At 42.5% G+C, this 26,313-nt stretch overlaps 1 protein-coding gene across 14 annotated transcripts in view; it reads left to right on the top strand.

Annotated features, from left to right (window-relative positions):
• Nucleotides 1-4,798: 4,798 nt before the first annotated feature.
• Nucleotides 4,799-26,313, top strand: part of LOC137375999 (teneurin-2-like) — an 812,476-nt gene continuing 790,961 nt past the window's right edge. For 13 of the 14 annotated variants that reach the window (XM_068043888.1, XM_068043886.1, XM_068043879.1 and 10 more), the window contains exon 1: nt 4,799-5,024. In XM_068043888.1, the coding sequence (XP_067899989.1) occupies nt 4,799-5,024 (226 nt within the window). Of the gene's footprint in view, nt 5,025-24,365; nt 24,405-26,313 lie in introns of those variants that run through there. The other variant, XM_068043880.1, reaches the window with a different exon arrangement.

Below are 26,313 nucleotides of genomic sequence, written 5' to 3'. Positions count from 1 at the left end.
AAAGGCATCAGATCCAAGCGCAGGCTGTACTTTAGGATGAGATGTTAAACTGAGGCCCTGTCTGCACTCTCAGGTGGGGTAAAAGATCCCTTGGCGCTATTTTGAAGAAGAGCAAGGAAGTTCTCCAGTGCCTGGTCAACATTTATCTCCGAACAAACCTCAGAAAAAGATGATCTGGTCATTTATTTCATTGTTGTTTGTGGGATCTTGCTGTGGTCAGACTGAGTTATATTTCTTAGATTACGACAGAGAGTATACTTTAAAAGTATTTAATTGGCTGTAAAGTGTTTTGGAACAGTCTGAAGTCATTATAGGTGTTATATAACCAAAGTCTTTATTTTCTGCTATCAATACAAAAGGATCTTTGCCATATATTTGGTCTGTATTATACTGAACCTGGAAATCATAGAATCATAGAATGGTTACAGAACAGAAGGAGGTCATTTGGCCCATTGAATCCATGCCGGCTCTTTGCAAGAGTGATTCAGGTAGACCACTCCCTCACCCTTTTGCCGTAGCCCTGTAATTTTTTTCCCCTTCAAATACTTACCTCATTCCCTTTTGAAAGCCACAATTGAATCTGCCTCCATCACCAGTTCAGGCAGTGCATTCCACATCCTAACCACTCGCTGAATAAAAAAGTTATTCCTCTTGTCACTTTTGGTTATTTTGCCAATCTGAGTTTTCTGTCAATGAGAACAGTTTCTCCCTGTGTACTCTGTCTAGACCTCTTATGATTTTGAACATCTCTATCAAATCTCCTCTCAACCTTCTCTGCTTTAAGGAGAAAAACCCCAGCTTCTCCAATCAATCCATGTAAGTGAAGCCCTTCATCTCAGGAACTATTCTGGTAAATCTGTTCTGCATGCTCTCTGATGCCACATTCCTCCGAAAGTGCGGTGCCCAGAATTGGACACAATACTCCAGTTGTGGCCAGAACAGTGTTTTATGAAGGTTCACCATAACTTCCTTGCTTTTGCACTCTATGCCTCTATTTATAAAACCCAGGATCCCATATACCTTTATAACCACTTTCTGAACCTGCCCAACTACCTTCAATGTTTTGTGCACATATACCCCCAGGTCTGTCTGTTCCTGCAACTCTTTTAGAATTGTATCCTTTATTTTATATTGTTTCTCCTCATTCTTCCTACCAAAATACATCACTTAGCAATTCTTTGTACTAAATTTCATCTGCCACATCTCCATCCATTCCACCATCCTGCCCATGTCCTCTTGAAGTCTATCACCATCCTCCTCACAGTTCACTACAGTGAGTTGCTGAAACTGGATTCACAAAAGATGTGGTTTAATTATCCCCAGCCCACAACAACCACCCTGTAGCCAGAGGTAAAGCCACATAGGTAAAGTTGGAGGAAATATCAATAGCAATTATGGGATGTGAAAGAACCGAGACCGAACCCATTGCAAACAAAATTTGGAGTGGGGAGAACTAGTACACACCACCTTCATCCCCCTAATGTTTGCACCAATATGTGTAGCTTTTCACATTAACAATGTCCTTTTAGCAGCAATTGGTGCTGAATTGTACACTGTTTTGTGTTATTCACTCACACCTAGGGCCGGATTTTGTGTGGCCCATGAGGCAGGATTGGAGGCGGGGGGTATGGGCATGGAGTATCACGACAGGTGGAGTGGCAGGGAGGAGAGCCCATCACCTCCCTGTCACCAAGAAATTTTCCCAGGGGTATGATAGGCTGATGATGGCCTCCCACCCAGAGGCCAATTGAGGCCCTAAAGTGGCCTATTAATTTCCAGTTAAGGGCCTCATCCCACTGCTGCAGGGATCTGCAATTTGTGGCCCATGGAGGACCCACACCAGGAATGAATTCACCCCCAGAACCCCCTCCCTCTGGACTGCAAGACCAGCCCCAGCCCCCCCCATGCCGAGGCCTTCTGGACTAGCCCCAGCGACCCCGCCTCACCTACCTCTTGTCCGGGGTTCCAGTGATGGGCCTGGGTCCAGGGCCTCTGCAGTACCAACAGTGGCCAAAGCTCCCAGTGGTGCTCCCGATACTGCTGAGCTGCTGGCCCTCTAAAAGGACAGAAATCCCGTCTCCTGAAACTTTGATTTAAAGAGACCAGATGATCGCACCGCGGAGTGGGGGGAGGTGCGGCTGCGCGAAAAGGCAGACGAGCTTCCCCCCGCCTTTTTGGCCCAGCGCCAGGAGCCCCACCTCTAGCACAAAATTCAGCCCCAAATGACTGCCCAAACCAACTTAGGTTCGCACCTTTCCAGCCGGCAGAGGGAGGCTGGATTCATATTTACCTCAGAAGTAAACCAACTGTGGCACTCAAGTGTTGACCCCAGCTGTATTTAATATTTGGTATTCTGAGGATTTTGGAACCCTGATGCAAATTAAAATCCTCTCTTTTGCAATTTAATAAGTGACAACATTAGAAATGCAACATATGCAGTTCATTGTGATAGTTCTTGCTGGTTTGTGAATAATTCCTGAACATGGATCTTTCTGTGGCTTTGGTGTCTAACCTGACTGTAGTGCAGTCTCCCTAATTTGACTTCTGTTTCAAGGGCATGCGTGCAAAATTAATAAATACCACAGTTCGGCTGGCAGTCACAGGGGTCTGGCAAAAGGCTGTTGAAGCTGTCATTCCCACAGGGAGCCTTGGCTTCTACTCAGTTTTAACGTAACCTTCTCTGGGTCCTCAGGTGCCCTTGAGCACCCGACTTGTATAATCTTTGACAGCCAGGAGCTCCCGTAATATTTCAGTCTAGCAGGAGCATGTGACTATTAGAATTCATTGAATTTTTTAAACCTGAGTAGCTGCAGTTTTTCACAGTGACAAATTGGAAGAAAAAGAATTATATTGTCCATAGCACTACTTGATTTTTCAATGATTTCCAGTTACTTTTTAACAAGTCTCTTTTAATGTGGAATTTCATAATTTTTTTTTAAATGTAGATTTCCATTTGTTTTCATGGTTTGAATTAAATAGGAGCAACCTGGGGATTATGAGGTGTTGTTTCCTTTTGCAAACCTTGTTTGACTGAGGTGCAACTGGCGTCTAAAAAGCAAATAGTGAATGAAGTGAATGATGGGGACTGACTGCCTCTAGCAGGATCTGCTAATCCATCAGTCCAGGATCTGTAACCTTTACAACAGTCACAAGCCTGAGTGTCAGTCATCGCTGTTTGCTTCAAGCTGTGAACCTGTTTGTCTCTATTTTTTCTCTCGCATGCACTTCCTCCCCGCTTCTGTTCGGTCTATTTCCCTATTTGTGATTGTCACCCTATATCTTCCTCAGCTGTTGTGGTATTTATGGGGGATAATAAGTAATTGAACATTATTTTGCAGTGTTTCATTCCTTTCATTTTGTAACATATTTTCTAAGTGTAAAATTGTTTCCTTTTACAGAGCTTGTACATCACTTTTCAAATGAGCTTACTTGAAAGGAGCAAGCTTTCATAAGCAGTGCACTGATTTCACTGTCAGTGTGATTAAGAAACAACTTCAATGATAATTCATTCTTAGAGCAGCAAATATCTGGACATAATTCTGCCATTTTGAGGATCCCAACAGGAGTGAACGTACAGCACTTGTGTGATGTCGTCATGCATGACATGCAGGCACTAAGGATTCAGTACTTTTGTCCCTATCCAGAAGTCATTCATTAATTATAAGGGATGTTCTGCTAAATGCACTTTCAAATGAAACAACTTGTGATCCTTTTACAGTAGCAGGAGACAGCTTTGAATATTTGAAGTGGAGCTCGGAAGACTTTTTCCATTCACCATAGTAGATTGAAATGAACTCTGATGTAAGAATGTTTGCATCAAGTCTGGTGCAAAGAACCGGATTTAACTCCCGATGCATCTCCTGTCCCAGGTCAATTCCAACTGGAGGATTGCCAACAAATTTTACAATTCTTAAAATTTTCTTTTCACCCAATTATTCCTTCCGCCTCCCTCCCTCCTTCCTCCCAATATAATTTTCCAGCAGAGATGATTGCCAGACAAACTGCCTGCAGTCTGTTCCAGTCTGTAAAGGGAGTTTAGTACAAGAATGGTGCATGTTGGATTGCCTTCTGATGGTCTGCCAGGATGGTGAGCAGGCCAGCTTCCATCTTGCCCCATGGTCTGATGCAGAATGAGAACTCACCGTTGGGTTAGTAGAAATGCACCACCCAGTTCCCACCCCTGTCACATTCAATCTGCATAGTGCGACTAATGAATGTGTGCTATATAAAACTGTCCTGCCAATTTACTGTACATATTCCTCCTGGCCGCATCCATAATGTCTATCCTCATTGATCTATTACAAACTGTTATTTTAAGATGTCTCATGACTGCTGTAAGCCCCAGGGCGAAATACGTGCTCGGGGATCAGGAGACCAACTACCTTTATTCAGCTGCTGTAACCCAACTAAGAAGCTAGGAAAATAAACAATGTATTCTGATCACCAATACAGCTCATCTTCCTCCCAAATATCTACTCACTTGTTACAGTGCAGACACTTACACAGCCTCTGACACCAAGGTGGGTTCTTAACAGCAAAGAATGAATTTTCAGCTGATGTTAACTTATTGAGGCTCAGATACAGATGCAAAATGTTTAGTCCCAGATGTAGAATATTGTCTACCCACAGCCAATGTGCACAGTGTAGAAATCATCTTTTTTCTAGAACTGGACATTGAGTTGGGTGTGTTGACTCAAGGCTATCTTTGTATTTTTTTTCAGGTCACTGTGCCTTGAAAATCTTCGAAAGCACAAGAGTGTGGTTTGGTAACGACTGTTAGGCAATTCCCTTGTGAAGTATGGATGTCAAAGACCGCAGACACCGCTCCTTGACACGAGGCAGATGTGTGAAAGAGTGTCGATACACAAGCTCCTCACTGGACAGCGAAGAATGCAGGGTGCCAACACAGAAATCCTACAGCTCAACTGAAACCCTGAAAGCATATGATCATGATGCCAGACTACATTATGGGAGTCGTGTCACAGAGTTGGTCCACAGGGAATCTGATGAATTCTCTAGGCAAGGTAAAGGTGATTGAGTTTTTTTTATGTTGCAATGGAAGAAAAATTAAATATCAGAGAAATGTCTAGTCTCATGCAGTTCTCGCAAGTTCATCCCACATCCTTGATTCATCTCATTACCAGACTGAAATTTAATGAGGGTCTTATAAAGACAGTGAGCTGAAATCTGTATCTTGGAACTGAGTTTCAGGAAAATAGATCCCTCATATAACAGATAAACATTTGCAGTAGGATTTGTAAATCTATCTATAAGGGGAAATTTACATTGTTTTCAAATTTGCAGTACTTTTAAAGGAGGTGTTGACTATATCGGATGAAAACATGAGGGCTGTGAACTTCCTCAAGTTCTGTTCCCTTGCCAGAAGTACAGTGGGCTAGGATTTGCCGCAACCAGTCTGCCCCAGTGTTGACTAGTCCCAAGTTCCGAGGAATGATTTGCATAAAGGGGGCTCATGCCATTTATGATGCTCGTTAGGTGTCTGCTGCATGGAGGACCATGAATTTCAAAGCAGTACTCTACTACTATGTTAGCGATCAATTAGCATTAGGAAACCAGTATTTAGCTCAAATTAGAAGTTTATCTACTATGTATGTCTTCATCATGCAGGTATATTTTCCATTGGTTGCAAGTTGGAAGTGACAGATTTTCCTTTGCTGAGGATGTCATTCCACCAGTCCCACCACTTTGAGGAAAAGACAAACAAAAAAGTCCACCATTGATTGTTGTATAAACCTTGAACCAGCTGAGTGAAAGCAGCATGATTTCCATAGATAACCATTGTAGTCAGTTGATCCAGATAGCTGATATCTGTTAGGATCTGGAGAATTCTAATTGTTCTTTTTTCTTTTCATTTTCCCCTAAAGTAGCCTCTCAATCTAACCGAACACCAGTTGAAATTCCTTTCTCTTCATTACTGGTATCAGTGTTTCATTGTTTAGGTTTCCCAATTGTTGTCAAAAGTCACATTCCTAGATTTTAGTAGAATTATTGAGGTAATATTAAGTATTTTAATGGTGTACCTAATGCTGCATTAAGAATGAGCTCTCAAAGTGGTCTGGAAGCAACGTGAGAGTAGTTCAGAAGCTGTTTGAGCAAATTGCTGTCATTCCCATTAGACTCTATTGCCTTCCTCAGCAAAAAAATGAAGAAAGCCATTGGAAAGGGGGATTGGAAGCAAAGCATCAATTATTAAAATTCTATTAAGGATAAGAAAATAATGACAAGCTTGTGATTGTAGTTCTTTTACCAGACAGAACAGGTGAGGTTTCAGAAACGAGGTTTGTAATGGGGCAAATTAACCTTGCGTGGGGTTCTCTCTGTGAACCCTTCAGTACAAGAAGATGTGGTAAACAAAAACTGTGAAAGATGTTCAAGTGCCCTCCCCTTACTGGTTTACACGAAGGACATGATAGAGGAGCTACACATCAGCTTTATTTGGACATCATTGTATAAAAAATAGAGAGCTTTCTATATTTATGTGATTTCAGAACAGGTAAATCCATATTTTAAATGGCTTCAGCCAGCTGTATCTCTGGGAGGTCTGCATGATAAATAATCCTACTGTGCAAAAGTTGTTATATGGTGAACATGTGACTGGCTTCAAGCAATTAGATACAGTTATTATATTCAGCAGGAAATGTCTAAAAGGGGTTTCTTTGTTCTTACAGTGCCATTGTTCATAAAATCAATTAAGTTAAAAATTGCTTGGTGGCTAAAGCAGTTTATTTGAAATTTTAAGCTGTTCAGCTTGAGAGACATTGGAACAGATAATTTTCATATTCCTGAATGCTGAGCCATTTTGGGAAATGTGTGAAGAAAGTGGAAATATCCAAACATTAAACATCTTTTCACACGCGATACAAGATCTGTTAACTATGTGTCAGTCTACTTCAAAGAAATTATGATAGCTTAAAAGACATTTCATGGCATAAATCATAGCTCCAGCTGTTGAGCTTTGGTTCTGGTGAGAGATCGGAATTACATGGGTAAACTGGAGTTCACATCATCTAGATGCATCTTAAAGGTTCAGCAAGATACGAACTTGACTCTTCCATTCAAAAGTAGTGTTGTTTGTCATTATGCTGTAAAAATGCATTCTTTAAAGGGTGGACTGATTTATTTTTGTTCTGCAAGTATTGCACTGTTTTAGTGTCTTGCAGTTAAGCACGATTTCAGTTCAGAAAGATTTTGTCTGCTTAGAAAAGTGCCTTTTAGTCACAACAATGTTGGATTAAAAACCAAAACTACAATACAATTTATAAACTTGCACATCTCTATGTCTCCTAACTACCACTGTTGGTGACCAGAAGGGACTGAATGTCAAGTTTGTTAGTTTTACTTGTTTGTTTGTGTTAGTGTGTAAGCACAACCTATCTGATTTTTATTATGATGATCAATGTCTTATTGCTTGTTGGTGTTCATTTCTTACATTTTTGCTCTGGATCTGGGAAGCAACAGTATGGGAAAGCCTCATTACAACCTTGTGTTTGAGAGCCATCTTAAATAAAATATGAGGACATATCAAGTTATAAAAGATAAGTTGCAGGGTAGTTAGGAATAGTGAGATTCATGAGTCACTGTGGTTTTGTGCAGCTTGCTTAATTGCCTTAGGGGTTGGAGAGAAATTTCCCCGGAGTTTTTCCTAAATTGGCCACTTTTTTTTTGCCTCGCCATGGAGATTGTATGCCGAGGATGTTAGTGGGAGTCAAGTTGATGGTGTATGTGGATGCACTATGTCTGGATAGGGAAGTGTTTATGGACTTAACAGTACTTCCTCTCCTTTCAGTATGTTTAAATAAATTGCCGAAGTGTGAATCATTTTTAAAATACTTTGTCCATGACAGGTTAATTTTCATTTTTTTCCCACTATTTAAGAATAAAGTATACACTCTTGCCCTCTAACCTTCATCCCTTCGTGACAGAGCCTAGTTTCTCAAAGAAAGCTCATGCAGGGACCTAACTCTTGGGAATTCCACATACAACCACCAGAGAGTAGAAGATCAAGACTATAGCTGAGTAATTCATTGCTATTTGGTCCCTCTTCCTACCCATGAGGATACATGTGGCCATCACTATCTGTCTTTAGTCCAGTAACAAGGTCTAGATTGGGAACCTACTGTGCGAGAAGTAATGGGTAGATATTCATGCTCTGGGGCAGCCTCCATTAACAGCAAACTTCAAAATCTACTCTTGCTACGGTTTAAAACATTCCATCTCCTATTCAGCAGCAATAATTAGTATCAAGGAATAAGCTGTTATTTACATTTCACAATCTGATCTCTTTAAAACAATTTCAATTTCTATTTCCAAAAAAGTACAACTTTTAAGACACTATTCTGCTTCTATTCGGGACCATCTCCAATTCTGAGATTGGTGGCCTAATTGGCAAACATCATTCAATCCCAAATCACCGAGATTATTTGACATTCTTAAATTTGAATCTTTTCTTAATGTTGTGCATCTAAGTGTGCTTCTATCTTCATCCTTTTATTTTTCCTTTCATTTTTTGCAAAAACGATTCACTCACAAAATTTTTCTGTGACTCTGGGAATATATTGAGTGTGAATTTCATCTCTGTAGTACTGCCTCCAGTGGCACAATGGAAGCCAATCCACCTGTGGGGAAGCACGCTGTGCCAGTTGTCACCTCTGACACGGCCCACACAGTGTATCCTCTTGAAAAGGGTGCCAACACAGGCATCCCCTGCATGCACAGGAAGCAGATGAACTGATGCGATCCTGATGTCATACAGCCCTACAGGCTGATGTGACTCTTATTGCCCAAAAATTGGACCACGCTAATCCATTGTATGAATTGGCACATCACCAAATGAGGATCAGACATTCAGCTGCAAGTGGGGCCCAGCATTAGCTTATTTAAAGGGTCAGGCACCCAACTTGTAGGTAAGATGATTTTTAAGAACTTCTGTTATTGAAAAGTGTCTGGAGTACTGTGGAGTTTTGTGGTGAGTTCCTGGATTTGGTGGGGAGTGTTGCTACATCCTCACAGGACGGCAGAGGAGCAAGTGACCAGTCCATACAAAGACTGAACATGTATGGGGACTGCAGTTGCAGTGCCACTGGGTCTGCAACACGATAGGTGTGATAGAGAAGATGCTGCAGAGAGGGAAAGCTGTGAACGATGTCTTCTGCCAACTTGGAGCCAGACTCCATCATGCACCTTGAGATTAACAGGAGGTGAGTCAATGCACCCAGCATCTCATTGTGAATGCCCATCAGCACTCTTCTGTATGCTGCCCCATCGAGGTCCTTACCTGAGTCACATGTAGCAGAACTGGTCTTCAACTTTACCCGACAGTGAGCTGGCAGTCCTTTATACCTGACCTAGCTGCAGCCCACTAGTGCCGGTGACTCATCTCATGCTGATCTTAACTCTATACTTGCGTTCAAAGTACATGCAGTGCCAGAATCTGAGCTGGTGGCTGCGAGTGCCAGATTGAGTACAGACATCCCCCTCCAGTTCTGCTTTGCTTCCTTCTATTGTTTAGTTTAGTTTAGAGATACAGCACTGAAACAGGCCCTTCGGCCCACCGAGTCTGTACCGACCATCAACCACCCACCTGTACTAATCCGACACTAATCCCATATTCCTACCACATCCCCACCTGTCCCTATATTTCCCTACCACCTACCTATACTAGGGGCAAGTTATAATGGCCAATTAACCTATCAACCAGCAAGTCTTTGGCATGTGGGAGGAAACCGGAGCACCCGGAGGAAACCCACGCAGACACAGGGAGAACTTGCAAACTCCGCACAGGCAGTACCCAGAATTGAACCCGGGTCGCTGGAGCTGTGAGGCTGCGGTGCTAACCACTGCGCCACTGTGCCGCCCTTGCGCCAGCTTATCCTGCAAGAGAAAGAGCAGATGTCAGTGATTATGTGGCACTATACTTGGGTGATGTGCCTGCCATAGCTGAATTGCTGGAGATATGTGAAAGCAGCAAGAGGTGTGTGTGAGGCTGACAACATTAGTATGTGTGTGAGGGTAAGGTACAGCATCTGGATGTTAGCCGTGAGTCCTCAGTGCCAGAGTGTATTGTGTGGTGAGTGATGGGGTGTGATGCATTGAGCAGCTTAAAAGTATGTGTGATGTTTGTTGTTGGATTGCACTCCTGCTTGGTCAATCAATTTCATGTACATGAACTCTGGACACCAATAATTTTTTTACAATGATAAAATCCTTGAGCAAATCATTAAAAATAAAAGAAACATTTGCAGTTATATAGTGCCTTTCATGACCTCAGGACTTGCCAAAATGATTTATAGCAAATTATGCACTTTTTGAAGTGTAGTCACTATTGTAAAGAAGGAAACACTGCAGGTAATTTGCACACAGCAAGTTCTTACAAAGATCAATGTGATAATGAGCACATGTGCCATGTGAAGATACATTCACTGATCTCGACCACCTGTGTGAGGCCATTAGACTTCTTGTGGTACTGCTGCTAGGACATTGCGGCCAAATGACAGGAATTAATCTCCATGGCCACTGCTCCCACCCTCTTCTGAGGGTGGTTGTTGAGGGCCTCTTGACCCCCCGCAGAACCATGGCATCTCTCCTCCTGTTCACCTCGACAACTAAGATCTCCAGTGCCGCATCCGTGACCTTGAAGCCCTCTCTCTGCCCAGATAATCCTTGTTTAGTATTGCATCCTGTAATTCAGTGCAGCTTCCCTTTAAGAATAGAGGGCCGGCCGCACACTGTGCTATCAGCACAATGTTGTTCAACATCGCCCGCAGCCCCCTCCCCAAGTGAGCGCAGAGGCAGCCAGCATCAGAGGAACCACTTGGCCTAACGCTGCTATCATGTAAATGAGGTGGCAGCATTAAATCACAAATCATGATTACCCTTCACATTCAAAAAATGGGGCATACCAATTTTAGTCTATTATGTCCCCAATATCTGGTCATTCTGTTGGCACTGATTTTTTGTTTCACCACTAGAGCACCTGTTTGTCAGGCACTGCATCCAACTTTTGCGGATATCCTGCTACATGTCCTTATTTCAAATGCTTCCGATATTCTAAGTGGTTCCGCATTTGGTGTCCAGATTTAGCTGTCGAATGGATGTAACATTTGGATGTTTGTTGTTGGATTGCACTCCTGCTTGGTCAATCAATTGCATGTACATGAACTCTGGACACCAATAATTTTTTACAATTATAAAATCCTTGAGCAAATCATTAAAAATAAAAGAAACATTTGCATTTATATAGTGCCTTTCACAACCTCGGGACTTGCCAAAATGATTTATAGCAAATTATGCACTTTTTGACGTGTAGTCACTATTGTAAAGAAGGAAATACTGCAAGCAATTTGCACACAGCAAGTTCTTACACACATCAATGTGATAATGAGCAACTAATCTGCTGTAGTGATGTTGGTTAAGGGACATCAGGGTAACTCCCCAGCTCTTCTTTGAAAGAGTGTCATGAGATCTGAGAAGGCAGAACGAGCCTCGGTTTACAGTCTCATTTGAAGGATGGCACCTTTGACAATGCAGCACTCTCTTAGCACTGCACCGGAGTATCAGCTCTGGAGTGGGGCTGAAACCCACAACACTGAGCCAAGATTGCTACCCATTGAGCCATGGCTGAGGATGGCATAATGGTGCAGGATTTGGAGGAATTTTCCACATAATTTAAAAGCCACAGGATCGCAGCAGCACCATGACATTGCACAGGTGCTCAGCTCTGGAGATCCCAGTTATCTGTGAGCTCACCAGGTAGTTACTCTGTCTGCTAATAAACACAAAGGGAGAGAGTTGGGTTAACTGAGTTTTTATGGACAGCATTTTTGCTGTATGTTGACATGGTGCCTGGTGGTGTCTAAAATGAACCAGATTACTGACATCACAGAAGTCTGTTGACAACCAATTGCAGTGCCTGTGAAGAAGGGCAGTGGACCTTGAAACAAAGTGCTAAATGTTGCATTTGAATATGTTATGGTGGGAAGTTACATTCGGCACTGAATCATTAGCACAGATTCAGATTTTGTTTGCATTTTTTTTAAGCATTTGCGATTAAAAAAGTAGGAGCCATGAAATGGCCACATTGTTAATGGAGCTGCAGTTATGCAGAAGAAAGGCATTAGAGCACAGATTTCTATTTATGATGGCCTGCCTTTGTTTTGACTGAATACATATGAATTAAGAGCAGAAGTCGGCCATTCGGACCCTTTCGCCTGCTCCGCCATTCAATAAGATCATGGCTGATCTGTTTGTGTCTCGAATTCCACACTCCCATCTACCCCTGATAATCTTTGATTCCCTTGCGTAACAAGAATCTTTCTACCCCCGCCTTAAAATTATTCAATGACCTCGCCTCCTACACCTTCTGAGGCAGAGAGTTCCAAAGTCGCACAACCCTCTGAGAGAAGAAAAATTCTCCTCATCTCTGTCCTAAAAGGGCAACCCCTAATTTTAAGAGTGCCCCTTAGTTCTGGACTCCCACACAAGAGGAAACATCATTTCTGCATCCACCTTGTCAAGATCGTTCAGGATCTTATATACTTCAATCAGGTCTCCCCTCACTCTTCTGAACTCCAGTGAAAACAAGCCCAGTCTGTCCAACCTTTCCTCATAAAACAACCCTCTCATTCCAGGTATCAATCTAGTAAACCTTCTCTGAACCGCCTTCAATGCATTCACATCCTTCCTTAAATAAGGAGACCAAAACTGCACACAGTATTCGAGATGTGGTCTCACCAAGGCCCTGTATAACTGAAGCATAACATTCTTACTTTTATTTTCAATTTTTCTCATATTAAAGGATAGCATTCCAATGGCCTTCTTTCTTTCATGTTGTACCTGCATACTAACTTTTTGTGACTCATGCACTAGAACACCCAGATCGCTCTGCACCTTGGTGTTTTGCAGTCATTCTCCATTTAAGTAATATTCTTCTTTTTTATTCTTCCTGCCAAAGTGAACAACTTCACATTTTCCTACATTATACTCCATCTGCCAGATTTTTGCCCACTCTTGCAACCTATCTCTGTCAGTCTGCAACCTCCTTATGTCCTCTTCACAACATATTTTCCTACCTATCTTTGTGTCATCTGCAAATTTAGCTACCAAGCCTTCGCTCCCCTTATCTAAGTCGTTGATATAAATTGAAAAAGTTGAGGCCCCAGCATAGACCCCTGCGGGACTCCACTTGTCACATTGTGCCAATTAGAAAAGGACGCATTTATGTATACTCTCTGTTTTCTGCCAGCCAGCCAATCTTCTTTCCATGCTAATATGTTGCCCCCTACACCATGAGCTCCTACTTTGCGTTATAACCTTTTATGTGGTACCTTGTTAAATGCCTTCTGGAAATCCAAGTACAGTCCGTCAATGGGCTCCCTTTTATCTACGGCACATGTTACTCCTTCAAAGTACTCCAATAAATTATAGAGGAGGTACAGACAGACAGACTGCTCTCTTGTATCTGTGTAAACTGGTGAAGTGTCAGAATTGACGTGGCCTTTTTATTCATTATTTATGATTTAAAACTTTTTATTGTACTGCTTTCAGCAGTTTCTGGTGCAAGTCATACACTTTCTGTGCCTTTTACACCCACAAGAAGCCATCTCCTGAACAAAAAGAAATTTGCAAATGGCCAGGCTATGGGCCAGGAAAGTCATTTGCGCTTTTTGCTTCTGTGACAGCTGTAATAATGTTCAAACATAATCCTGTTTGCTAGTCTGAATTGACAAAATAATCTTGTTCATTATCACCTTGGCATGCCTGACAAACTGTAATGTTGGACAGTCCTTCCAAAACAACAGTCACAGTACGTCACAATTTCAGTGACACTACATTCAAGGTGCTGATCATTTATCAGAGCCTCCAAATGGTTTGTAATTGTGCTTCAGTTCCTCCTGATCAGTCTTTAACAAGGCCATATAATCTCCTGTCTTTTCATTGAAGTTCATTGTTCCATTTTTGGAAGCAGCAAGATTGGCTGTCAAAGCACAAACCATAAATAGTTCATTAGCATTTTCCCATAGATTCCACCACCTTTTACGAAAAGCTACTGTTTGAATATATTGATCAAATGGAGGGACCTAAGCTCTAATGTGTCTATCTCCCTGTCTCAGTCCATATCACCAACTGTACAGCCTGGGTTTTACCACGGCTGACCATCTGTTGCCATGGTTGGTTGTGGTAAATGGACAGGAATTTCATCCTGCTAAAACTCCACCTACTTTATGCACGGATGTTATTTCCGAGCAGTGAAAATAGCAGCTTTGGAAGGGTCCATCTCCAACGAATGGAGATTCCATTTAAGAGATTCCTAGTCAAAAAGAAAAAGGAAGCATTTGTAAGGGCTGGAAGGCTAGGAACAGACAAAGCACTTGAGGAGTATAAAGACAGTAGGAAGGAACTTAAGCAAGGAGTTAGGAGGGCTAAAAGGGGTCATGAAAAGTCATTGGCAAACAGGATTAAGGAAAATCCCAAGGCTTTTTATACATATGTAAAGAGCAAGAGGGTAACCAGGGAAAGGGTTGGCCCACTCAAGGACAGAGATGGGAATCTATGTGTGGAGCCAGAGGAAATTGGCGAGGTGCTAAATGAGTACTTTGCATCAGTATTGACCAAAGAGGAGTTGGTGGATGATGAGCCTAGGGAAGAGAGTGCAGATAGTCTCAGTCATCTCATTATCAAAAAGGAGGAGGTGTTGGGTGTCTTGCGAAGCATTAAGGTAGATAAGTCCCCAGGGCCTGATGGGATCTACCCTAGAATACTGAGGGAGGCAAGGGAGGAATTTGCTTGACCAAAATCTTTGCATCCTCATTGGCTACAGGTGAGGTCCCAGAGGACTGGAGAATAGCCAATGTTGTTCCTTTGTTTAAGAAGGGTGGCAAGGATAATCCAGGAAATTATAGGCTGGTGAGCCTTACGTCAGTGGTAGGGAAACTATTAGAGAGGATTATTCGGGACAGGATTTACTCCCATTTGGAAACAAATGAACTTATTAGCGAGAGACAGCATGGTTTTGTGAAGGGGAGGTCGTGTCTGACGAATTTGATTGAGTTTTTTGAGGAAGTGACGAAGATGATTGATGAAGGAAGGGCAGTGGATGTTATCTATATGGACTTTAGTAAAGCCTTTGACAAGGTCCCGCATGGCAGACTGGTGCAAAAGGTGAAGTCACACAGGGTCAGAGGGGAGCTGGCAAGATGGATACAGAACTGGCTCGGTCATAGAAGACAGAGGGTATCAGTGGATGGGTGTTTTTCTGAATGGAGGGATGTGACTAGTGGTGTTCCGCAGGGACCAGTGCTGGGACCTTTGCTGTTTGTAGTATATGTAAATGATTTGGAGGAAAATGTAGCTGGTCTGATTAGTAAATTTGCGGACGACACAAAGGTTGGTGGAGTTGTGGATAATGATGAGGATTGTCAGAGGATACAGCAGGATATAGATCGGTTGGAGACTTGGGCGGAGAAATGGCAGATGGAGTTTAATCCGGACAAATGTGAGGTAATGCATTTTGGAAGGCCTAATGCAGGTGGGAGGTATACAGTAAATGGCAGAACCCTTAGGAGTATTGACAGGCAGAGAGATCTGGGCGTACAGGTCCACAGGTCACTGAAAGTGGCAACGCAGGTGGATAAGGTAGTCAAGAAGGCATACAGCATGCTTGCCTTCATCGGTCGGGGCATAGAGTATAAAAATTGGCAAGTCATGTTACAGCTGTACAGAACCTTAGTTAGGCCACACTTAGAATATTGCGTGCAATTCTGGTCGCCACACTACCAGAAGGACGTGGAGGCTTTGGACAGGATACAGAGGAGGTTTACCAGGATGTTGCCTGGTCTGGAGGGCGTTAGTTATGAGGAGAGTTTGGAAAAACTCGGATTGTTTTCACTGGAACCACGGAGGTGGAGGGGCGACATGATAGAGGTTTACAAAGTTATGAGTGGCATGGACAGAGTGGATAGTCAGAAGTTTTTTCCCAGGGTGGAAGAGTCAGTTACTAGGGGACATAGGTTTAAGGTGCGAGGGGCAAAGTTTAGAGGGGATGTGCGAGGCAAGTTCTTTGCACAGAGGGTGGTGAGTGCCTGGAACTTGCTGCCAGGGGAGGTGGTGGAAGCAGATACGATAGCGACGTTTAAGAGACATCTTGACAAATACATGAATAGGAAGGGAATAGAGGGATATGGGCCCCGGAAGTGCAGAAGGTGTTAGTTTAGGCAGGCATCAAGATCGGCGCAGGCTTGGCTGGCTGAATGGCCTGTTTGTGTGCTGTACTGTTCTTTGTTCTTTGTTAAGTATGTATTTATGTATGTGTTTTCTGGACCTGTTTATCTGCAAGCCACTTGCTATTCTTCGAGTAGGCAAGATAGCTAGACAAGAAGAGGCCCATTCAAAACTTTTAACGTTTGTTGTAGCACAATGGCATTTCTGTGTGTCTTCGCTGTGAATTGTACCATGCTGCAATATTGTTTCTTTCAATTGAAGTTATTGACATCAATATAAAATAGTCACCAAGAAATCCAATAGACAATTCAGAAGAAATTTCTTTCTCCAATGAGTGGTGTGAATATGGAACTCGCTACCACAGGGAGCGGTTGAAGCAAATAGTATAGATGTATTTAAGGGGAAGCTAGACAAGCATATGACGGAGAAGGGGATAGAGTTACGATGATAGATTTAGATGTGGAAAGATGGGAGAAGGCATGAGTGGAGCACAAATGCCAGCATGGACTGTGCTGTTTATCCTATGTGATATAATTCTATGTAATGATTAACATAGCATTGAAGTAATGTACTTATGGCGGGCAGCCATAAAGACGGGGCTAAAGTGTGGCAAGTCGAAGAGACTTAGTAGTTGGCAGGAAAAAAGACAGAGGCGCAAGGGGAGAGCCAACTGCCCCGGCAAACAAATTTCTCTGCAGCACCTGTGGAAGAGCCTGTCACTCTAGAATTGGCCTTTATAGCCACTCCAGGCGCTGCTTCACAAACCACTGACCACCTCCAGGCGCTTATCCATTGTCTCTCGAGATAAGGAGGCCAAAGAGAAGTAATGTACTTGATAATATGATATAATTTTCTTCAAACTTTGAGACTAATGTTTGAAAGATGACAAATCTATTGTCAGGTTGTTGCATTTTGATTCATCCCCTTGCTTATTCCTCACTCAGCTTGTGTTAATTGGCTGTGATAACAAATCTGTTCTCAAGTGCAATTAAAGTTTTTATTTTCAATTTGACTTCTGATTTCCCATCCCATCAGTTGTATGTTTGAAAGCTCCAGAAGTATTTATATATCCATCATTTTCAATAGGCCTGCAGATGTCCTATTTTGATTGTAAATGCTGTTCTTTTTTTTTAAATGTGGTAAATTGCTTTTCATAACTTTTGAAGTGACCACTGACTGTTTTTTTCACTGTCTCTTTCTTTGTATCCACCTGTGAGTTTGAATTCTTATTCCCAGTCATCCCTGCGTGACTGGTGTTTGGCAGACAGCCAGACAGTACAGTGATGATGGAAAAGCAGGATAATGGAGACTGCAAGCCACTTTAAACCACTTCAAGGACTTTGGTTATTTATTGAGTTATTTATTTTTAAGGTTTTTTTAATGTTTTCTGGATGAGGCCATAAGCCGATTTGGAGGTCAGCAGAGGGATCTGTTACAGAAAAACAGAAGTAGCAACCTCTATGTATCAACAAACATTAGATGCACTTGCACTAGAAATTCAGCAGCAACAAAAATAGTTTGATCCTTAAATTAATGCTAAATTTATGTAGCGTAAATCAGGTATTAAGTCCCGAGCTGATGATGAAACAAAGCAAGGTGAAACTTCTTCACCAAGGGAGTCTTATTCTGCTTCACACCAGTATCAGGTTTGAACCTTGTCTCTGGATTCAGGCTGCAGTTATACTCCAATCGCAAGTGTTGGTGTGAAGAGAGGTCACTTCACACCAACCCTACATCTGCAGTGTAAATGCAATCTAAAACAGAAGGGTTAATCTCAATTCATGAACAGCATCTCAGGGGAGTGCAATGTCGTACAGGTTCATCTGCTCTGTTCCTCATTGATGGGTAAACCAACTGAAATTACTAAAATTACAAAGCAACAGTCTAGTGTGTGAATGGATTAGTGTTCCAGTGGAAGCCATGCATTTACAACGAAAATAGGACATCTGCAGGCCTGTTGCAAATGATGTATATATACATACTTCTTGAGCTTTCAAACATACAGCTGATGGGATAGGAAATCAGAAGTCAAATTGAAAATAAAAGCTAATTGCACCAGAGAACAGATTCATTATCACAGCCAATTAACACAAGCTGAGTGAGGAATAAGCAAAGAGATGAAACAAAATGCAACAATCCACCTGACAATAGATGTCATCTTTCAAACATTAGTCTCAAAGTTTGAAGAAAATGATATATTATCAGGTATATTACTGCCTACTGTTTGGAAGCATTTACACTGTCAACCACAATATATATGTCACTGCTTGTTTGGCTATCAAAACACTGGGGAAGTGTTTGGCAGATTAGTGCATGTCCATTGAGTTACTCTGACTCTGATCCAGACATTTTTATTTAACATGTCCAATTTACAACAGCTTGCATTTACATCATACTATTAACATGGGAAAATGTCCAGCGTACCTTCACAAATGCATAATTGGTCTAAAATTGACATCCAACAAAAGAAGGAGATGTTAGGAAGGGTGACTAAAAGCTCGGTCAGAAAGGTAGGTTTTAAGGCGTGGTTTAAAGAATAAGAGAGGTGGAGAGCTTTAGGGAGGGCATTCTAGTGATTAGGGTTTAGATGGCTGAAGGCATGGCTGTCACTGATGGGGCGAAGGGAAGGAAGGATATGTAAGATACCAGACTTGGAAGAATACAAAAGGTTGTAGGGCTGGAGGAGGTTACGTAGATAAGGAGGAGTGAGGTCACTCCATCTCTCCCCCATCAACTATATTTTAAAGTTCAAAAGAAATTTGTAAACATAGTAGGCATGATGATCTCGTTGGTGCAAAAACATTTTCCTTCCTTTGCTAGTTTCATGGACATTTGGAATCCTTACTTGAACAAGTTAAAAATTAATGTATGGGGAAACCTAGCAATGTGATGTTCCCACAGAATGGGTAAGAAGAGTTTAGAGAGACATGATGGCTGGAATTTTATCTGGTGACGGGGGTCTCGACAGCCAGAAAAAATGACGCCAAGAACCCTGTGTCGCCTCTTCTGTGGGAGGCCCACCGAATCTAATACCAATTAGGCACTTAACTGGACAGCGGTGGGCCTTCCATGGGATCAAGGACCCTGGCAACGGAAATCCCGCCCTTGGAGAGCCTACCGGTCAATCAGAGGCCTGCAGCTCTTGCAGTGAGCAGTGCCACTGTGGAGGCTGTGGCTACTGCCAGTGGAACACCTGCTCAAGGCCAGGATTGACACTGAACCCAGGCCACCTGTAGATCAGTGTGGGAGGGGTGTCGTGGGTAGGGGTTCCTGGGGTGCGGGCAGTAGTAAGGGCAGAGGGTGGCTCAGTGGACCTCACCCTTCCTGATGCTGGGTCCCTCGCTCAGGCACTAAGTGCCTTTTAACGAGGGCATCCACCACCCCCACCCCGACCTCCCCACTCACTCCCACAGAGCAGGGAAGCAGCCTGCATGGTTTTTCATGCAGTGCTTCCCGTGCGGCAACAGTTAAGGGCCTCAATTGGCAGCGAGGCGGGAAGGCCATTCACAGGCCTTCCTACACCTGCCTTAATTTTGGCGGTGGCAGGAAGATACCCCACCCCCGCCCCTCCAGCCACAATCCCACTATTTTCTGCTCTCCCCACCTCCAAACCTGCCGCAGGGGAGAGCATGAAATTCCCCCCAACATTTCAGGACTGAGATTTCCTGTAAAAGACCAAAATGGCAAGCCTTTAGGAAGCAATGTATCAAGTTGTCTAATAAAACTTATCAGGGATCATAGCAGCCATTTGGATTGAGGGAATTGTAGATAAACAATCCTGTAATTTTTTTACTGTTTAGATAAAATTGCACAGCATTTACGCAATGACATTATCTCTCTCCCCTTCAGCCTCCTTTCTGATAATATCTTAACCCAAGCTACATAAGCGATTATGTCCTAACACCATGTCCATTGCTACATTTATTCGTTTACATTTTGAATTGTGCAAGAAAAGTTCAGTGCTTGACAGCTCTAGTTCTTGGCCCTTCATATTAGGTCCATCCACAAGAGGAAACTCTTGGTGAGTTTAAGTAACCAACATTTTGGCCATATAGAAAACAGGGGGAATATGCTTTAGAGTTTTCATAATGGGGAAGTATGGATAGGAGAGATTGATATGGTTGTCTTTTGTTTCTTAGATGGGCCAAATGATCTTAAATTGCTCACTTCAGCTCTTAAGATCACTAAGGGCATGTATTTCTGCTTCAGGAGAAGCTGAAATTTTCATTCACTGTCTGTATTTGTGATGAACTTTTATTGTTGCAATTACAAGTTAACATTTTTAAAGAGTTTGATTTTTTAACTTGCCATTTTGGGATTTGAACTCACAACGTTTCAGTTGCTCATCTAGTATCAGAACTACTATGGCTATGGTGCTCAAGTGTCAGGATTTTGAGCTCGTTTATGCAGTTTCCCACCTAAGGAAAAGAGGTGCGAAATTTAAAAGCTGAATACCAAATGTCAATCTGGTGATGTTGTGGTAAGAAGACAGCTATGTAACATTGCAAATCTAGGTTCAAGACCTGGGGCTGTCTGAACACTAATTCCAGGCATGGATGCATGTATCATCATGCCCAATTTTATATGATGCTTGTTATTCCACGCTCCATAAAACAGTGCTAAACTTAACATTTTATATCAGTTGCTGTGAGCTTCAGGAAGTGGGAGGCACCCCCTCCTTTGTGAACCTACATTTATTAATACAGTGGGACTGAAAATTATAACACTGCATTTGTATAGAGGCTTCTGCTCACACAGGGAGGTCTGGTGCAATGATCTCCAGGCAGATGCAAAATGGTACAAGCAAGCATTTTAGACAATAGCAGGCAAAAAGTTATGTATGGGTAGAGCATATGCTTTGCAAAGGTGTAAAAGGCATAATAACACTGCCTCAAAATGTGGCAGTATTTTGAGAGGAGAACAGAAAAAGATGGGTCCACTACCAACTGAGTGGGAAAATGATTTCTACCCATGACACCAAATAAGGGAACAAAAATACGGCAGAAACAAGCTCTTGAGATGTGAAACTAAGGGAAGGGACAAGAGAGCTTCTGAGCTTCAGCAGAAAACAAGGCAAGTTGGAGGGAAATACCGTAAAGTTAAGAAATGAAAAAGAAGTGAGCTGGGCTCTCTGGTTCATATGTGGTGATTTGAGGTGGTGTTCAGTTTGAGGTGCAGAAAAAAGGATAATACTTCCATGAGTGAGAAAAAAAGTAAAATCATTCTTAGTACTTTCATATAGAATTATATATACATATGTAACTTTATATAGAACTATAGAATATAGAATACATATAGAATTTTGCTCATTACAGGACATTGCTTACATTATTTAAAAGGAGAATATCAGAGAATTTCAAAGGCTGTAGTTTGTTAACAAAACATGAATATCATTATGCCTTCTCACTGTTCAATGTTGACTTTCTACAGATTCTATCTGTATTGTAATCCACTGGAATTGTTTTACAATACTTGTGCGCAAATCAATTTTAATCATCTTCTAACTGCAGTAACAGCAGTCAACCAATTTTTTGAATATATACTATATTTTTGGTACTGTCGAGTGCCCCTCTGAATTTCACAAAATGCACAACAATTGTCATTGTCATCAACATCTGAGCCAGAAAATTACTTTTGGTGTTGTCAGCAGTTGAATGCTTAAAGGTTTCATATGGCATTCCCTGTGCTATTATAAAGCGGGAGTCAGCCCATTTCAAATTAATGTCTGTGCTAAAATAGCAGCAGAATGTGATATGGATGTGTTAATCTTTTGTCTACTGATATCACTGGCTGTAACTTCTAAGCTATAATCTTCGAACCTAATACTTTTGAGTTCTTGGTCCTGAATAAGAAAAAGAATCATAAAATGTTTACACCAAACTTTAATATCATCAGGCACATTTTCTGGTGAAAATTTTAAAGAATACTACATTTGGAAAAGATACATGTCAGCCAAACCATTTATTTATTTATTTAGAGATACAGCTCTGAAATAGGCCCTTCGGCCCACCGAGTCTGTGCAGACCAACAACCACCCATTTATACTAATCCTACATTAACCCCATATTCCCTACCACATCCACACCTTTCTCCTACCACCTACCTACACTAGGGGCAATTTACAATGGCCAATTTAGCTATCAACCTGCAAGTCTTTGGCTGTGGGAGGAAAGTGGAGCACCCGGCGGAAACCCACGTGGTCACAGGGAGAACTTGCAAACTCTGCACAGGCAGCACCTCGAACTGAACCTGGGTCGCTGGAGCTGTGAGGCTGCGGTGCTAACCACTGCGCCACTTTTTATCCCACCACCTCCAGTCCTTCAGTATGTTTATCACTATTTCCGATCCTGCAGTATTTGACCTTCCATATTTAAATCTTTAGTCTTACATTTCCAATTTTAATTCACCATCACTAATCATTCAATGAGTTGATTCCTCTATCTCCAATTGTTGGATGGGTTTATCCCACCACCTCTACTAAGTTTATCCTTCATCTAACCCTTCACTCTATTTATCTACCCTTCTCCAATACTTCACTGTTTATCTCTTTCTAATCTTGAAGGTTTAGATGCAGGAGTAATAAATGCACTCCAATCTCTCACTGCACTTATTCTCTCTACATCCTATCTTTCAATTCATATCTTTGCATCTCCAATCCCTTGGTGATTCTTTCTCTGCTTTTGTGCAACATCTAATTCTTTGTAATCCTACTGCTGCTGTTCACTGGCCCTTTTTTAATATCAACAACAAATGTCCAGTTAATTATTCTTTCAGTAAAGGAGCTGTGCTCACTATATTTTTTAAAATTTCTTCTTATTTCAAAAATATCTTTGTGCTAATAACTAGCCTGATAATCAGAATAATGATTTTGCTTTTAAACTCTTTAGATAATGTTTCCCTTAAAGCAAATGGCCTCACGTCTGTCTTCCTTCATGTCTCCAATTGATCCAATAGTGAGCCTGTCACCACATCTATAAAATGGGGTCAGGCTTCAAGTGGACAGGAACCTGTACACACAGTCTATTCCACCTGCCTGTAGCAGGAATGTGATGATGTTTGAAATATTTGCATGAGTTAACGGTTCAGATTTTGTGCTTACCCTTCTTACTTTTTGGTTGGCTGATTGTGGATTGTCGAACCACAACAACTCAATTGTCAGAAGACCATTCAAGGCTTCTTTTGTTTCAAACAACTTTTGTTGAATAAAGAAGTTTGAGATTATTCTCTCATTTTATCCACTTTTACACATTTTGTCCTTAATGTCCTGGAATGCCAACAACCTGCTCTCAGGCCTCCATAACTGTTGCCGCCTGAAGGCCAACAACCTGCTCTCAGGCCTCCATAACTGTTGCTGCCTGAACGCTAACAAGGTGACTGAGTCAGCAAGCATGAAGCTGAGTTCTTACTTGGACTTCCAGTTGAGGATGTTCAACTCAATGTTTTTTGGCTGCATTAGTGATGTAAAAATTGATCAGCATACTCACAAAAACTCATAACCTCCAGCTGGAATGGCCTGTTTGAACATGGTCATTTTAACTCTGGAAATTGAGTTTGAATCTGACTCAGTTGAAAGGGATCTATTAGGGGATGTTGGCAAGGCCCCATTTATTGTTCATCCCTAATTCCCCTGAGAAGGTAGTGATGAACAGTTTCAGTCCTTCTAGTGATGGTGCTGCCCTAATGCTGTAAGGTAGAGAATTCTAGGAAAAAATTTTTTTTTTTCCCAAAATATACTTTATTCATAAAAATCTGCAAAAATTACATTGCCAAACAGTTTCAAACAGCACCAAAAAATACAAACATTGCAAGGGAGATCAGTTTCCTTCTATACTATCATGAGTTTCTTCACAACCCTTCCAGTTCACTACATGATCCAGCGACCGGATGCTGTGTGGTTTGGAGGGGTATTTTAGAATTGATGGTGTTCCAACAACATTGCTGCTGTTGTCCTTCTTGGTGCTAGTGTTCACTGGGGAGGGAGGTGCTGCTGAAGTAATCATGGTGAGTTGCTGCCGTGCATCCTGTAGATACCACATACTGCAGCCACAGTCTAGTGATGAAATCGATGGATACTCAGTCCAATGGTAGGGGTGTTGATCACACAAACAGCTCTTTTCTGGATCGTGTTGATATGCGTGAAGGCTGTTGTGGCTGTTCCCATCCAGACGGTGAGTATTCCATCATGCTCCGCTCTTGAACTTTGTAGATGTTGCAGAGGATTTTAGGTGAGCCACTTGTTACTTCTGTCAACTTCTCCCAGGTTCTTGTAATCATGATGTTGATGTGACTGGACCAATTAACCTTCTGTTCAAAGGTTATAACCTATCTTTTCTCCCTACAGATGCTGCTGATTGATCTGCTGTATATTTCAAGAAGCTTCCACTTGTATTTCAGATTTCACCATTTGCAATATTTTTCTTTTTATTCCCTTGCCAATGCTGTTATGTTACCAGCTATTAGATATGCAAGAGTGACATGGGAATATGTCTGCCATCCTCTCTCTTGTTGGGAAGAGACTGGGCCTTCCTTGATATCTACTTCTGCAACCTGTATGTAATATCTTGTTCAAGGAGCCATTGGGCTGGACTTTCTCAGAAGGTAAGTTGTCCCGCTGCAGGTACCACCGTCTAATTGAGAATGGCAGCCCACCTTCCTGAGCTGCCAGCTCAATCAAAGGACCAACAGCACTGCAGCCTTGGCAGCACCACTGGTAGAGGTGGCCACTGCTGAGGTTGCAGGAAGAAGGAGAGGGCGCCTCCATACCGAGGTTCCCTCGAGGACAAGACATGTTTTTTTGCTTAGCATGTCAGGGCAAGGAAGGCAGGCCCTAGCAATCAGGGGGAGTGGGGCGTGGGGGCGTGCACCTTCCAGCAGCGGCGCTGTAGCTGCAGGAGTGGCCATTGCTACCGAGGGGGCCCCTCCATGGACCATGGAGTGACTATAAATGAGGGTCCTCCCCGGCCTGGGAACCCACTGGCAGGCCACTAGGGTTTACCTGGCTTTCTCCCTATACAGCTACAGTGCCTCCCAATGCTGGTAAAATTCCAGAAGGGGAGGGAGGTGGCCCTTAATTGGGTACTTAATTGATATAGTTGGCCACCCGGTGGGTGGGCACGCCACTGTGTTTCCCGCCATTGGTAATATTCCACGGCAGCAGGAAAATGTTGGTCTCCCCTGCCGATGCCTTCCGATGCCATTTTACCAGCCCTGCCACTTCCCAGCATGTCTCCAGAGGGCTGGTAAAATCCATCCCATTGTGTATGTGAATGGTAAGCTGTTCAGCTGTGTGAGCCTCACCTTTATCTGCCCCGATGTCCTTACACATGTGCGTTTTAGCAGGGGCCGCTGGCTAGCAATTGAGAGGGGGAACCACATTCCATTCTTTATTTTCTCCTCTCCCCTGCTCAACATCCTGAATGAGAGCCCATTGCGGAAGAAATGGAGAATCAATTTTTAGACCTTCCAGCCAAATTGGCTTCATGCTGTGCCAGAAATGCCTTTACCCATTAGGTCTCCCGCATAGCAGTGCCCATTACTTTTTAATAAAATGTTCAGAAATGGTGAGAAAATTGGCAGAAAAAAAGATGGAGGAAGGGCTGTATCTTCCATTTTAACTGAATAATTTGGGGTGTTTTTAATCCTCAAAACATGTGTGTTTGGGTTGGACAGGAAGTTAAAATGTTAAAAATCTGAAACAGTTACTCGAACCTGCATATTTGTGGTTTTAACAGAAGTGGGACAGGATGGGAGGGAGCAGGCGACCAATCCATTCCCAGGAGGTGGGTCAATTGGTAAAATCTTCTCAGGAGCTTGTATGCCTCCATTTTAGCAATCTCTTTATTTTTAACTCAGGCCAGCTGAGGAACTGGGGAAACTTGGCAGGTGAAAGGAAGTGAGAAGGGCTGGATTCATCCCAGCACAACAAGCTAATCTGTAAAGCACCCACCCCCCAACTCCCCCCGAGATCTATTTGAACCTCCCCGGGGTTGAACTCTCCACCACCACCACCTCCACTCCCCAACAGCGATCCCCACGTCAACTACCATCTCCATCAGCCGACAGCGATCTCTCCCTACC

The sequence above is a fragment of the Heterodontus francisci genome, chromosome 12 (assembly GCF_036365525.1).
Source record: "Heterodontus francisci isolate sHetFra1 chromosome 12, sHetFra1.hap1, whole genome shotgun sequence".
Classification (NCBI taxonomy): Eukaryota; Metazoa; Chordata; class Chondrichthyes; order Heterodontiformes; family Heterodontidae; genus Heterodontus; species Heterodontus francisci.
The sequence above is the reverse complement of the archived record's forward strand: the minus strand, read 5'-3'. Positions and strand labels throughout refer to the sequence as shown.